Source organism: Chenopodium album, chromosome 24 (assembly GCF_948465745.1).
Source record: "Chenopodium album chromosome 24, dcCheAlbu1.1, whole genome shotgun sequence".
In the NCBI taxonomy this organism is placed as follows: domain Eukaryota; kingdom Viridiplantae; phylum Streptophyta; class Magnoliopsida; order Caryophyllales; family Amaranthaceae; genus Chenopodium; species Chenopodium album.
Window position 1 is genome coordinate 37,598,005 of NC_137857.1, and position 16,074 is coordinate 37,614,078.

The window sequence follows — 16,074 nt, forward strand, 5'->3', positions numbered from 1 at the left end:
CATTCATCGTAGTATTTCAATTTACTCAATATTAAATTATTTAAACAAAGCATAACTTAAAATCTATCTTTAATTTTCACCATAATCCCTTAATCATACGTCAACTGTTTCTAATGTCTTACATTTCAACACTTAATTTTCAATTCAAGTGCTAGCTAAGCTAACACTTTGCTATGACCTTTGTATCAAAATTGGATCGTAAAGGGCGATAATTTAGTTATCATAGGTAAAAAAGCATACAAAAAGATAAGAAATGTGGTGATGGTTAGAAACCCTTACCAACCGTAAAAATAAAACAACATGTAAAAAAAGAAATGAAATATGACTGTTTCCAGCACACAAGCACACATCACTCCATTTTTCCAATACTATCATATTTAAATGAAAATTCTTTTATAAAGCAAAACAATATCCAAAAAATCAAAAGAAGCACATTTAAAAAGGCTTTCAATTAAGTTTATTATAAACCAATCTTGAAATATAATAGAAATAATTACCCATAGTATTCCCACTGTGTACTTGAGAATTCCGCCAGCGATTCTCCCTTTTCCTACGCTTACTCGAATTGGATCTATGCATAATAAATTATATATATAAGTAAGAAATAACCTTTTAACACAAGTTAGCTAATTATAAAGATTTACAATGCATCAAATTCTTGTATAGACATTTGTGAGGAACTTTCGAGTAATTGTTTCCAATTTGCGCCGTCCTCGATTTGAGTGTTCGAAGGTGCTTCTAAACGACGCTTCATTTTGTATATATTGCCAAGGCCCCTTTTAAAAATAAAAATATATGTTTTATATTTTTGTGACACTGTCAAACGTAAATTAACATTAATAATTTCAGATTCTTGCGAACAAAAGATCAACTGAGTTTAAATATACAATATCATAACATAGCAAATCAATATTTAAAAAGAACAAATATACATGGTAGATTAAACTCACTTGAAAAGTGTTTTTGTCTTCATATAGACAAATATTTTTACAGTAGAACAGCCCATGCCTATAATCTCTTACATACATAGTACAAAAACATCAGTAACTAAAAATAGGCCTAATATTGATTTTACTCTAACTACATAGACAAAACAGGTTCTATGTCCACCGAACCCAGATTACAGCAATAATTAGATCAGCTGAATTTTTGTCTCTTAACAATAGGTTCTATGTCTACCGAACCCAGATTACAGCAATAATTAGATCGGCTGAATTTGGATTAGGGTTGATCAAGTTTTGGTTGTTAAGTTCTATTAGTTGCTTATTCTGTTTGTTTTGTGGGTTTCAATGCAGAGGGTGCATTTCTTGCGGCTTCACATCCGTTTATTGCTACTGGAGCTGTTACTGGGCTAGGTTTGTTGGCACTGCCAGGTATGCCTAAGTTTGATGTTGGAAAATCGAGTTCTATATGTGATTATCGGACTGTTGTTTGTATTGCCATGGGTTTTTGTAAGCTAGTTGGATGTTGGAACGTGACTGTAATGTTTGGTACTCTTTCAGTTTGTTTTCGTGGCTAGGATATTGAATCATGGCACAGAGATTTTATTGGCTATGTTATTACGACTGTTGATATGATAGTTAATACATGGTCCTATTGCAAATGCTGATATAGGATGCTTTACTTACTCTTCTCATGAAGCAATGTTGTGAATCAAAGATGTTCTAGTGTACATAAATTGCATCAAGCTTTTTTGACATATGTGGAATATAAGCAAAACAAAGAAGACAATATAGGATTTGCAGGACTTTATTGTAGAGCATTAATTGGTGGCAAAATAATACTCTTTTAGCTGAATTTCTTAATAGTTTCACTTTGTAGAAGCCGGAATTATTTTATGGAAGCTAATTCCATTTCTTTCTTGTAGACACTGACTCCATTTGCTTCAACGCTCTACTTGGGCGTTATTAATAACCTTCAATACAAATATGTTGCTAACGAAGCCGATTTAACCAGTTGCAACATAGTTGCATCGAAGAATATTTCTAGGGAATATGTTACCACAAACTTTGGTGATAACTATAATACAATTACGTCACCCACGTAGTGAATTCAATCGGAGATAACGTAGTTGTATTAAAAATTCATTATTAGGGAATACATTACCATTAACTTTGGAGTTGATTCCCTTATTTACCATTAACTTTGGTGTTGACTTTATATAGTTTGATCTATGGAATGGTATTTTGAGGTAAGCTGAAAATGATTTTTGGTTGATAAGAGGAAGCTGAAAGCTTTTATAATTTTGTATTATTTTCTGAAGCATTTTGTGACTTAGGTGAACTGATGGATATGTATAAGATTTATATTTGGTAGAGGATTTTTTTCTGTTTTTTTTTTTTGTGTTTGGTATTGTGCATGCAAAGCATTAGTTCTATATTTATACTAATAATCTATAGTTTTCTTTTCTTTTTCTTTTTTTTTTCTTTGGTCATGTGAATTGTACTGCCATTATTTGATCATGGCATGCAAAGCTGCTTGGTGCACATGGCCTTTTTTTTTTCCTCTCCTTTTTTTTCATTTTTTTTAGAGGTTGTAAATGAATGATGTACTATTAACGCTGACAGTCTGTGCATAAACTTATCTTTATCCTTTTTTTTTTTACTATATACTCAAGGCTGTAAATGTAATGTTACTGACTTGTTGCTATTATAGTTCAATATTGCCGTCGCTGGAAACTTATATACATAGTTCTTAATTGCATTAAAGACGTTGCTTTGCATTGATTTAGAATCTAAATAACTGAGCATATGCATTCTGAGATTTTTGATGGCTTATAAAGAGACTGATTTTCAAAGAAAACTCTTAATAATTAAGACGCTTAGATAGTTTAGTCCTTAATTTTGTTAAATTCTTTTTGACAAAATTATTCTTAACTCTTCTATATAGATCAAAAAGAATATTATTTCCTAAAGTTGAGAAAACAAATTATTTCAAAGAGCAATTTGGAACCTGAAATTAACCGCTGTAACGTTCATTATAGATATATATTGAACTCTTCTTTTTTACAAGAATAAGGTTGTTATCTAAATTAGAGCAACTATAATTTTTGTATATTGCCATATATTTTAACATCGTTGAATGCCATCAAGTATTTGGTAATGTTATTATACCTCATGTATTGATTTATATATAAGCAAAGTGTCCTAATGCAATGAAGAAATAAACAATGTAGGCAAGCTGATTCTTGTCACAAAGAATACCAACTTAAAATACCATGAGAATATAAGATATGCTGTAAAAAAAATTTAAAAAATATACCTTCGGCAATATTATGAACTACTGCCATCTCGATACATCTGCGCAAAGCATTGTCAAAAGAAGATAATACAACTCATTAGCAACGGAAATACCAATATGTGTCGTTTAGTACAAATTTCAGAAACCATAATTATTTCATTGATATCATAATTATCATTGAAAAAACACAACAAAATTCGGGGTTTACACAATTTACAATCTAACTAACCTCCTATAAATATCTAATTAGCAAATTGCAAAACCTCTAAACTTCCTCCAAAATAATCAACTCCCACCTTCCTACATACAACATTCAAAATACAAAATACATTACTTCCTTTAAAAAACTATATATGCTATCTACTACCACAACAAACCACTTATCCAAAATAGTTCATCGACTCCTATAAATTGCCCTCTTGTTATACTTCATAAAAATCGAATCAAGTGTCTCCTTTTCTTTCTTCTTATCCTCTTTTAATCTTTTAAACTGTGAACTACCTTCATTAGTGACCTGCTCAACCCAATTTAGGTATCTAAGAAAGCCTTCCACCACAATAGGCGCTTGATCAATTGCATTCTGCACTCCATTTGCTGCATTTTTCAACACCAAATCAACGACAGCCTTCCTCTGATAAATCTCTTTCTCCATCCCCAAAACTCCCAGTTTCAGAACCTCCATGATACGCTTATGAACTCTACAAAAACTTTTAAAATGCGCAATTGCAATTTCAATTTTCTCTTCATTTTCCATCCTTATATAAAATGAACAGCTACGCACGGAACAGATCCTATAATACAATGAAAACAAAAAAGTTAAATTCTTTTTAAACCTAACTACTTATATCAAGAGAATAAACATTCTTCTACTAACACAATAAAAGGAAATGTGTGTCATTTTGAAATTTTTTGAATTTTGGTAAAAACGTATCTATATAAATGGCCATTCCAAACTAAAGCCCTGATCTTTCCTTTTAAACACTTAGCATAGCCCTGATCTCCCCTTTTAAATACAGAGCTTTTATCCAACAAAGAAACACACATCCCAATGACTAAGCACAATCTTCGAACCCTCCCACTCACCACTCACCTGTAACATATACTGCCTAAAACCACCTATTTACAATCAACACCACTTCAAATAACCAGAAGTAACAAAAAATAGCAAAAAAAAAATCCAGCGCAGAAAGGAAGATAATAGCAATAGGCAATCAGTGAAGCAAGTACCTTGAAAACAGGTACACCCAACTCAATTACAGCTTCACCTTAGACACTGTGCTCAACTCGTAAGTCAATTATAGCTTCACCTGAGACACTGTGCTCAACTATTAGCCTTGACAAACTGGTTTTAGTTGCAAATTTCAATATATACGCACAGAATATTTCCGCAAAGAAAAACATACTGAACTGTTAGAATTTTTACCAGGAATATATAAAATTAAGCATGCACATCATAATGTACTTTCCTTTCCAAGTTTATCCAACAAATCACATGTTTAAACCACGTCACTCTTCTATTCTTCTAAATTATAAATGAAGATATCAAGGAAAAAAGCCATACAATCCAATTTAAAAAGCCTTTAAAAAAACACAAGCTAGCATTGATGTCATATATGAGTGGCCAACAATAGAGTGTGAGAATTCCTTTAGCTTTTTTTTTTTCAAAAACCTTGCATAGATTATTGCAAGTACAGGGGAAAACAACTACAAAAAATTAACCAGAGTGTGAGAATCCCTTTCTTTCTACAAAATTCTATTCCTTTTTTTTTTTGTTATGCACTTTAAAGTAATAATCTATGCAAGGTTTTTGTGGAAACAAATTTTAATTTGGATGAAATAGAGAAAGCAAATTGGTAATCCTCTTTTTGTCTTCAGCAATGCAATATGATATTATAAAAGTGTTCTGAGTCGTAGGTTAACTTGCTAAAGAACAGTTAGTAGCATCCAGGTGATCTGAATCCAGCTTTTGTTCGCATATTTAGCTTATTTCTTATGTGCATATTTCCCATATATATAGGGGCTAGTACATTAATTCGAAAACAATTCAACACTTGATAAACTATGACTTAATTCAGTATAACCTCTTCATTTTGACCATATTAACAAGACACAACCCATTGGCCATCATTTGTGATTTGAATAAGGAAAATATCAACTTATCATAATTTTTACTTATTGATACAATTATATTAATGGTCTAAAGTTGCACATTGACAAATGAGAAAGTCATACTAAGTAAACAAAAAGCTAAACATGCTTGACTCTGCCAAAAAGTAGTCAAGTTCTCCAAAGAACATAAAACAACTAAAAAATAGATCTTAATGAGATAAATCACATAAGTGCAAGCACAACATATACCTATAAAATGTTGAGTCAGCTTCAGTTGTAACAACATTGGCTTAGTATGATTTTCCTATTCCAGGCGGTCCATACAAAAGAAAAGCTATAAACTTCAACGTCAAATGGTGCACAATCAATGTCAAAACTCAAGTACAACCTGTAAACATAATCAAATGGCGCAGTCATCAATCTCTAAAATAATAGTTTAGCATAAGTTCAAAAGGCTAAAAAGCAATTAACCAAATGAAACACTTAAAACCCACTTACTGTTATTCCTAAAATAAAAATAAAAAATCAAAACAACCAGAAAAGCACAATTAGCAATTGCGACTGGAAACTTGAATGCCCGCTAACTGCCTCATGCCGAAAATAGAAACACTGAAACTTGTCAGATCTAGCATCGAGAGAAATTTTTCTCATTTTCTGGTGAAATTCAACACATTGAGATCCAGCAGTTTGTTGTTATTCTCCTAAATTTGGATATTTATCAATTAATTAATTAATTAATGGGTATTTCTTGTTTAACTCCATTAATTTTTGGGTGCAGTTAATCAGTTAACTCAAAGACTGCATTTGTCACTTTTCGAGAAGAGAAAGCTCTTGAAATTGCCTTGCTGTAGTAATTGGAATATTGTATTTCCCTCTTTGCATATTAATTTTGAACTTCATTTGATATCTATTTTAAGTTGATTTTTTCATTTGATATCTGTTTTTAAAAACTAACAAGCAATCGTTTACTGCTAAAGGAATAGACATAACTCACATAAATCAAGCCTTTTATTCATCAAATCCAAATAGAAGGCAGCCTCTAAAGCTTTCTTTTTAAAATCAGAAACTGGTGATTCAGATCAGTGCAAGAATTGAAAAATGCAAGTCATACACTTAACAGAGCAAAAGTTGAGCATGAATCGATCAAGAACATAACGCATCACAATACAAGTTTCACAGATGAGCATAGTTTTACTCCAAAAAAAAATAAAACTAATCAAAAAAAAAATCAAGGTAGGAGAAACCTAATGAAGATCATACATGAAACTATGACCACCCTATATCAAGGAACACTCAATAGGATTCAAACATCGACGATTATTTGAAGGCATTGATATCGATGATGTAGCTTCAAGGAACACTCAATACGATATCAAACTCTGTTTGATATCAATGCCTTCAAATAATCGTATCGAGAAACCTAATGAAGATCAGTCATGAAACCTATGAAGATCAATCATGAAACTATGTAATTACTAATCCATTTCAAATCTTGTATTAACTATATCACCTTAACAAAGGCATTGTATACAAAACCAAAAAAAATATGCAATTTCACAAATTATTGATTCGTCTAACAAAAATATGTTGAATGCACATCCATCGAATTCTCTCTATCATCATAACTTGAAAAGTGGCAACTCTATTTCTTATCCCACTTAGCCCTTTCCCCGTTGCTTACTCATTCCATCACTCTCCTTTCATGGTTCCATGTAATTCACAAATAAATGAACATATGCATGTTGTGACATAGATATTAGGCATTGTTTAAAATTTAAAAAAAAGTTTATATTCACTACATAAGGCATTATTAGGTTTCTCAATACGATTACATGACCACGTGGACTATCCTAATAAACTATCGATGATTATTTGAAGGCATTGATATTCACTACATAAGGCATTATTCAATGGATTGCATATATGAATCCTATTGAGTGTTCCTTCCCACGTATTAGGTTATATTAGCCTTCAAATTTTATTAGCCTAATAAAAAAAAAAAAGAACATTATACGGATAATATGAGTAACACATTATATAAAATTAAAAAGTTTTTTCAAATTGACACATAGTATAGTAGTAGTGAATCACTGTACTATATATGCAAGCGGAAAAAGTCACCTATTTAGCTTATACTTGAATATATATGGACATTTATATAAATTATATTCTTTAGTTATATGGTTGAAAATAGGGTCTAGCTACGGAAGACTATCAAACACAGGACAAAAGATCGAAGTTTGAAAGTGTTGAGAATATGAATTATTTACTAATTTTATAAATTATAATATAAAATATGGATTTTACATCATTTCTTACAAAGTTTCTGATTTGAACATATAGAGCATATACGTATTATGGAGTCCTATTTTTGTTGTACTTGAGAGAAAGCTTCCTGGTTAGAGAGTCACAGGATACGAAGGAAGTCAGGAAAGCTAAGGAGTTGGAGGACATCTCAGATCTCACATGACTCACAAAAATCGAACCATCTCCACTCAAAACCCAAGAAATTAAAGTGAAGTGAGCTACAGATGTTGCATGTATCATCTCCACTTAGAATCCCTGTAATTTGAACAACTAAAAAGTGAATTTTAAACAAAGAACCTAAGATCGAAGTAACTAAACCCCGAAATCAAATTAGAAACTCAACCCCAAAAATCAAATTAGAAGCTCAACACCAGAAATCAAACAAATATATACACTCAAACAAATCAAAGACCCTAAGATCGAAGTAACTAAACCCCGAAATCAAATTAGAAGCTCAACCCCAAAAATCAAATTAGAAGCTCAACACCAGAAATCAAAAAAATATATACACTCAAACAAATATATACACTTAAAATAAGTAAATAATATAATAATTACCTCAGCTACAATGGAACAAAGGAACTCGGAGCACGCTTCAGTTGAAGAAAACTCTAATAAGTGACCATCAAAAGTAAAAAGAGAAAAGGAGGAAAGAGAAAGAAAGTAGGAAGAGAGAGAAAGTAGAAATGAATGAGTGATGGAAAGTGAATTAAGGAGAAAGAAGGACAGACAAAGCTAACGTGGAAGGCAAAAGAAGTCAAGGTCCAGTGGTAGGACCGTAAATAACATGCCAAGCCGAGGATATAACCGTCCGCACACTGCTCTACTGTTCATAATGAACAGTTCCGAAGGTCTTCTCTCTTTTTAAAGAGTGTAGACTAGGATGTACTCGTGCGAATGCATATGATATATTTATATTTAGAAAAAAAATAGTATAAGTGGAAGTTGCTAACAAACCTCCCAGGGCGTTGGATGAGCATTTAAAATATTACTTAAAGTGGTGTTAATTTGGAAAGCATGACAAAATCACGAGTCAATCAGCGTAATTAATTTGCATTTCAATTTAATCTTTCTAATTTTAGTTAGCTTATCCAACGCCCTTGGGGCGTTCATTAGCTTTCTCCTTTAAAAAAGGAAGTTATGGATTTGTTAATCAGGAGATGTGGTAGTTATTTGGAGTTATACTTTTTTTTTATTATTTTTTTTATAAATAGAGAAAATTTAAAATACGGCGTAAGATTTAAGGATTAAAGAGTTTGGAGGCTTGTCATTAAAAGTTGTAAAAACAACTTTTAAATAATATAAAAGATTTCTTTCCTATCACATTCATTAAATCTCAATAGATTATTAACCCTACTATCTTTCTTTTACAATCTTTAATACTCCATTCAATTACCCCATCCATCCACTCACACCACCACCTCCACCTGCCGGCCACTCTCTTTTGATGAATATCGGGAAGATACTAGAAGAATCCTTTAAAGCATATATATTGGGCGTGGTTATTATAAATAATATTTAGTTGTTATTTATCTTTTATTTTGATAGATTTAGTTTAGAGATTAATTTATCTTTAGATTTTAGAATATTCTAGATTTTATTTTACCTATACAAAGGGCTTTAGGTTGTAACATTTTCGGCAGAGATTCGAGTTTTGATTATCATATGAAAAACGAGAGGCATGGAAAAGCATAGTACGAGATATGTTATTTATTGTGTGTATAATTTTTTCGGCTTTACCATTTTGAGAAGAAGTGTTTGGGAAAGATAAGCGGATAACCATGCCATTATTAGCACAAAATTTGCGAAATGGAGAGTTGTAAAACTCACTGCACGGCCATTGTCACTTTGAAAGGTTTTGATATCCCGTTCAAATTGAGTTTTAACATATGCTCGGAAATTAACCAAAATATCATAGACTTGTGTTTTGTATTTAATAGGAAACACCCAAAGAAAATGAGAGAAATCATCAAGTAAAACAAGATAGTATTTGTGACCCGATTTTCTAGAAATAGGAGATGTCCATAAATCCATATGAATAATTTCAAAAGGAGCAAAAGAAACGGAAGTAGAGGACTTAAAAGGAATTCGTACATGTTTTCCCAACGGATAAGAATAACAAAAATGAGTACTATTTCTCTTATTACAACGAATTAAATTTTGTTCATAAGAAGATCAAAAACTGGTTCGCCGGGGTGTCCAAGTCTATGATGCCAAACAGAAGGAGAAATTGCAGCTAGAGATAGATGACTAAAGTCATGTTGAGCGAAAGTTGAGAAAGGATAGAGGTCCCCCACACTATTGCACCGAGCTAGAGTTGTCCCCAAAAGAAGGTCCTTCATAGAAAATCCGAGAGGGTCAAACTCGACAGAAACAAAATTATCACAAGTGAATTTTCTAACAGATGTTAAATTTTTAATAATGTTAGGAACATATAGGACATTCTTAAGGTGGAAAGGTGGGTTAGGTGAGGGGGTAGTGGTAGAGCCATAACCATAAACAGGAATACGTTTGCCATAACCAACAAAAATATACTGAGGAATGCCCAGATTAAACAGTTTAGAGAAGTTACCCAATTCACGAGCCATGTGGGAAGTCGCCTCGGTGTCCATATACCATCCGTTGTCAGGAGGTTGAAGACTCATTGAGCTGTAAGCCTGGCCCAATTCAGTTGGGCACATAAGTGGACCGTAACTAGGTGGAGGAGGGCCTGCGTAGAAGGCTTGATTCTGGTTCGGACGCGGGCCCAAGATGGACTGCTACTGTTGTCCACGGTAGTTAGGCTGAGCAGGACCCGTGGGATACGGGCAAGGGGGGAAGACCAACCTTGTTGAGGAGCCCATCCTTGCTGGGGGGGCCAACTTTGCTAATATCCCCACTGAGGGGCTTGCTGGGCCGTATTGTAGTTGGGCCCAGCTTGCTGATTGTTATTGTTGTTGTTATTTCCGCGGCCCTTCCCACGACCCTTCCCCTTAGAATTAGAATTGCTGTTGCGACCCTTGCCTCATCCTTTGCCACTGCCGCCCTGCTGCTGATCGGACGCCGACGGAGACACCGGAGAAGAGGTGGGTTCCGGAGCATGAGATTGCTGGGCCACGAGAGCATGTTGGCCTGCCTTGGTTTGTTTATTTTGTCGAGTTTTCTCCAAAATGAACATAGTGCGCGCCTTATTAAATCTTGGGGTGGGTTCGGATTGAGAAACGATGGCAGCCATGGTATCATATTCGCCCAATGTGAGGCCGACAATGAGTTGCATAACCATCTTCCGATCGGACACCAAACAATCAACATTAGCAAGTTGATCCGCGAGGAGTTTGAGTTGCTTATTTTGGGTATTGGGGTGTGATGAGTTTGAATTCTGTAAATTCCATGTATGAATTTGAATTCTTTAAAATTCAAGTGGTAGCTGTGAGTGCACAGTGAGTCAAAGGAATGTGAGTGTGTGTTGGGTCAAGTGAAAGGAACCTGAGTGTGTCTTGGGTCGGTAGGATAGGTTCCTATCAAGTGGCAAGTGTCCGTGGTGGAACTTGTGAGAAAGGTCTGTAATAATAGGTTGTACAAGGAGAACTACCTATTATAGTGGAGTTTGTTTGAAAGTCCCGAGAAGGGCCGAGGTTTTACTTCCAGTTGGGCCCTGGAAGGTTTCTCGTAAAATCTTCTTTGCACTCTCTAAGTTCCTAACTATAACTGTTTTCCGCGAAAATTAAGCACTAGGAACTTACTACAATTCACCCCTTTTGTAATATACCATCTGAAATAACAATCACCATTACCCATTACACCCGGGTACCACCACCATTTTATCCATCACGAGTACCACCACAGCACTACGACTACAACCTTCAGTTCAACGTCATCCCGTCGGAGCTGGTTTTGATTAACAATCCACTCCTAGCCGCCGCCGCCGATTAAACGAAAACCCTAAATGTAAAGGGAGGAAAGAATGGCAAGGTTAACCCTTATGGGGAAGGGTTAGGTCGTTCTCTATTGAAGCCACTTGAAGCTCTTCCATTTTTCCATTGAAGTTCTGCCCATTAATGGTGAAGGGGCAATGAACCAAATTTTTTTTTTTTTTTTCATATCTATTAATGGTGAAGGTACAGTCCAATTTGACTTGTTAGATTAAATTACAGAAATACCCATGTTTTTTTTGTGGAAAATGACAATAATAGGGCTGGTAAACTTCTCAAGTTTATCTAGGAGATAAATATGAATTCTCTCTTAAACAAGTTCTAGAATATTCCCTGTATATTGATTATCATTTCTCCATTATTCATAACTTAAAAGAGTAAACCATACATAAAGTTTTTTTTTTTTTTTTTTTTTTTTTGACGGGACCATACATAAAGTTACTACTTACTACAGTAAGTAAAAAAAATGTTCGAAAAATAAAATTGATCCATTAAAAAAGAAAATCAAGTTTGGGAACCACAAAGGGCCCAATTAGCTTCACTTCCAACACGAGGCATAGTAGTCTTCTTAGAGTTGATGTCCACCTTAAAGTTAGCTCCACACATTGCCCCTTCACTATCTGTTCTTGGCATTGCCTTCATTTTATTCTTTGGATGTTCAAAGCTCATTAACCCTACTTCACTATGGTACATACACCCTGTAAAAACCATAATTAAAAACCGCGAATTAACATTAAATCGTCTTAATTAATTGAAGAGTAGTCGTCTAAAGTAATCCAATATGACATGACATCGATAAGATAACGATACTCTCAAGTTAGTTGAATTAAGAGTCCGATTAAAGCCAACTTAGGCCAGGGTTGTTTAGAGAATTGAGGGACTTAACTTGCTAGGCAAGTATTGGATCATACTTATTTGTCATTTTGGCCCACAACCCATTGAGTAGCCTTGCTTGCCTAATTGGCCCAAAATTGGCCCACTACCAAACCAACATCAATTGAACAATAATTTTTGTTTTTGTTTTTGTTTTTGTTTTTTTTTGGTGTTTAGAAAGCCATAAAGGCGGGTAATGATAATCAATTCCGAAGTCTTTTGGAAATCGGGTGGAAAGCTCTAGTACTTAAGCTATCCGTTATCTCAGAACAAATTTTTATAGTACTCCATGACTTACCGGATGGAAAGGGTGCAAAAGATTTAGCACAACCAGATTTTATGACATCCAAATTATCAGAAATTACAACAGAACCATCAGCAGCAATTCCCCAATAAAGTTTTACTCTTTGATCTGTCCCCTGTTCACCAACAAGGTCAAACAATCATCAGTCAATGTTCCTTAACAAAAAATTACGAGTATACTTTTATAGACAAAATTTTAACATTATAATTTTGAGAAAATTATAATTACTTGAGCAGCAAAAACAGTGCCAGCAGTTTGATCAAATATGACAAACCCAAAGCAACCTTCAAGATCCTTGAGGACTTGATCAGCCGGGTACGGGCCACGGTCTCGGAGGGTCCGGTAAGCTTCAATGACAAACATGGCTTCATTGGTAGCTCTTCCTAAACCATATTGCTTATTTAAGGCATTCAAATTATGCAAACTTCCCAAAAATATGCAATACATGTTGTCCATCCCACTAAACAACCTACAAAAATATGTGCACATTTACACAATTAAATTAGTGTAACAAATGGTGTACGTACTCATTTTAAAACAATAACAACCATAATACTCTTTTCGTCTGAAATTAGTTGTCACGTTGATTGTAAGAACATGTGACAATTAATCGTGGACTAAAATATTTCGGCTTCCAAATAAAAAAATAACAATTTTATAAAAAAAATAAACAGGTTAAGTTTAGCACCTTTGGTGGTGAACTTGAGGACCTTTGGAAGAGGAATAAGCAAGAAAAGCAGAATTGCCAAAACCAACAGAAAGAGGGGTATTTTGGGAATAAGCTTGTTGGAAAGTTTTCACAATATCTTGAGGGTACTTGGGCTTATTACCCGACCCGGGTGAATGTGAAACCGGGCTGTGTAGCTCCTTTGGTGGATCAACCAAATCCTTGTTGAATATAGCCAACATATTGTTTAACTAAAGAAAAACACTTAGCTCTTAATTACAAAGTTACTTAGGAGATTAGATGATAATTGATTTTGTGAATGAGTGAGCAGAAACAACGTAGAATGTATGAAAGAAAAAGGTGTGTGATGTTGGGTTTATATAGGGTGGTGTGAAGAGATAATAAACAAAGAGGGCTATGCAAATGCAAGTTGTTTTTGACAAAAAGTACAATAAATATATAATTGTGATCTGTCAATCTAATCTTCTTTTTTTAATTTTCTTATGAAATGAATCATTTATTCTATTTATCCACAATCTTCTTGATAAGACGTACTCCTTATTTAGTTTTGGATTAAATAAAGATGATACGCGTTGTAATGTATTGAAATATCTTAAATTTACTCCTTTGTAGTATTTTTAATATTTTGATGTACTTTTTTTTAATGTTTGAACATTTTAATTAATCTAAGCAAAATACATTAAATGAGCAAAAAAAAACTGAAGATATTTTAGGGGTATTCAACTTTACTTTAGATTATTTGAGTGTTGTAGAGATTCTGCAATATTTTAACTAGTGTAAATTTCACATAAGATAAGATAAGTTCATATAAGTGAATAGGACATGTTCATTCTTTTATTAAGGCCCTGTTATCTTCACCTTAAAAAATAATATTAAGTAAAAATAAATTCATTTCAGTAAAAATAAGTTTAGTTCAGTAAAATTAATTCCAGTTCAGTAAAAATAAGTTCAGTTTGGTAAAATTCAGTTTTCTTAAAGAAAACCAGTAAAATAATTTCAGTTTAGCTAAAATAATTTCAATTCAGTAAAAATAAATTTAGTTCGGTAAAAATAATTTCAGTTTAGCAAAATTAAGGTGAAGAGAACGGGACCTAAGTCTCTTATTCTATACTTCGTATTTGACAAAATTTTATTGATAATTCATAATAGCCAACCTAAAATCATGTTAGGACTAATTAAGATTTTGTTGATGTCGTTGTTGTAGTGAATACAATAAGGATATATAATTGATTGCTTGACATTACCAGAAAAAGGATACGAGTACTGAGAAAGTTTTTTTAGCTTAATGTGAGATTATGGATCCAAAATTGAAGATTAAAAAAAAAAAAAAAAATTATATTTTCTTAACATGAATTATGGTCAAAGAACGTGTCATGTAATGACATAGAGGTTGGAAAATAATGAGTTTGCTTAAAAGTTAAAAAGTGAAGGAAAATGTAATCAACTTCTAAACGTTTATGACATGGATTTTTTTTTTTTTTTAAGGGAATTTATGATATGGAGTTTATCCACACGTTGGATTATAAGAAAGTGACTTAGATGTGAGTCAGCATATAAGAGCGATTTAAAAAGCATAAAATTGCTATAAGGTTTTACTCCTTCCGTCACTTAATACAAAGTCTCTTTCTATCATTTATTATTCACATAATAAAGATAAAGAGGTTTTGTATTAAGAGACAGATGGAGTATTAAATAGTGGGAGTTCAAAGGGAGTATTGTTTTTTTTTTTTTTTTGAAACAAGTTCAAAGGGAGTATTGTTATGCATAAACAATTGCATAATGAGGGGTAAGGGCGTAATTACAAGTAATGTATTAACTGACTTAGAGTAGTACCATTGAGTGAATAATAGTATCATTGGGTGATCAAATAGTACCATTGAATATTCACTGGTATTTTGTATGTTTGTAGTGGTACTATATATGCATTCGGTGATACTAACTATGTGAATAGAGTACGGAGTATCACTAATTAACCAATTGTATTATATAAGTTTTCAGCGGTACAATTAAAAGTGGTCTCAGTCACCTTTAATTTCTTTCTCCTCCTTTCTGTCTTTTTCATGTGATTTTTAATATTTTAGCATTTGTTATACATTTGAAAAAAAATTTGCATAACAATACTGCATTAGTACTTCCTCCTATTAAATCATCCTTTATAACAATTATATAATAAATGAAAGTTCACGTAAAGCAATCATCTTGTAATAAAATTCTAAATTTATTAATGCAATGCAATCCAATAAATGTAACATACTAAGTAAGTACTTGTATTTATTTTCGGTCTAATTCAATTTAGCTTAATTCCTTTCATTATGCCGCTACTTCTGTTAAACAGGTATTTGCTTTTTTAAAAAAATAAATAAATAAATAGATAAATAAATACTATTCGTGACTAATCTCAATTTAATTGAATTCATCTGTATAAATTCAATTAAATTGAGATTATTTACAAAAACTTCAAACAAGAGATTTGATGAACAGGGTCATTTCTTTTTAACCATTTTAAATTTTATTGCACCACCCCTATTTCAAATCTAACAGATTGCATCTCAACCATCCACATCCAAATCATCAACTACAGCAAAACCTTCCCTTCCATCTCAACCATCCACTTCAATTACCTCAATTTAGGGTTTGAGAAT

The 16,074-nt window shown here is 33.0% G+C and overlaps 1 protein-coding gene and 1 long non-coding RNA gene across 2 annotated transcripts; both read right to left on the minus strand.

The window, feature by feature from the left end:
• Positions 1 to 497: 497 nt before the first annotated feature.
• Positions 498 to 8,351, minus strand: LOC145612634 (uncharacterized). Its single transcript, XR_014106666.1, has 5 exons — positions 8,215 to 8,351; positions 5,599 to 5,737; positions 4,468 to 4,555; positions 3,794 to 4,031; positions 498 to 571 (listed from the first exon to the last, which is right to left on the minus strand). It is a non-coding gene; the product is annotated as an uncharacterized LOC145612634 (long non-coding RNA).
• Positions 8,352 to 11,877: 3,526 nt separating this feature from the next.
• LOC145611106 (stem-specific protein TSJT1-like) lies at positions 11,878 to 13,743 on the minus strand. Its single transcript, XM_081666344.1, has 4 exons — positions 13,433 to 13,743; positions 12,973 to 13,213; positions 12,739 to 12,859; positions 11,878 to 12,265 (listed from the first exon to the last, which is right to left on the minus strand). Exons 1-4 carry the CDS (start codon positions 13,651 to 13,653, stop codon positions 12,072 to 12,074), a joined length of 777 nt encoding a protein of 258 aa, XP_081522470.1. The 5' UTR covers positions 13,654 to 13,743; the 3' UTR covers positions 11,878 to 12,071.
• Between the last annotated feature and the right edge of the window lie 2,331 nt (positions 13,744 to 16,074).

What these genes read in the sequence shown, in the direction of transcription:
- LOC145611106 (XM_081666344.1), bottom strand. Translation starts at nt 13,653, where the DNA reads ATGTTGGCTATATTCAACAAGGATTTGGTTGATCCACCAAAGGAGCTA. An exon ending in CCTCAAGTTCACCACCAAAG is followed by an intron (nt 13,214 to 13,432) that starts GTGCTAAACTTA and finishes ATATTTTTGTAG; the next exon opens with GTTGTTTAGTGGGATGGACA. An exon ending in TTTTGCACCCTTTCCATCCG is followed by an intron (nt 12,266 to 12,738) that starts GTAAGTCATGGA and finishes TGGTTTTTACAG; the next exon opens with GGTGTATGTACCATAGTGAA.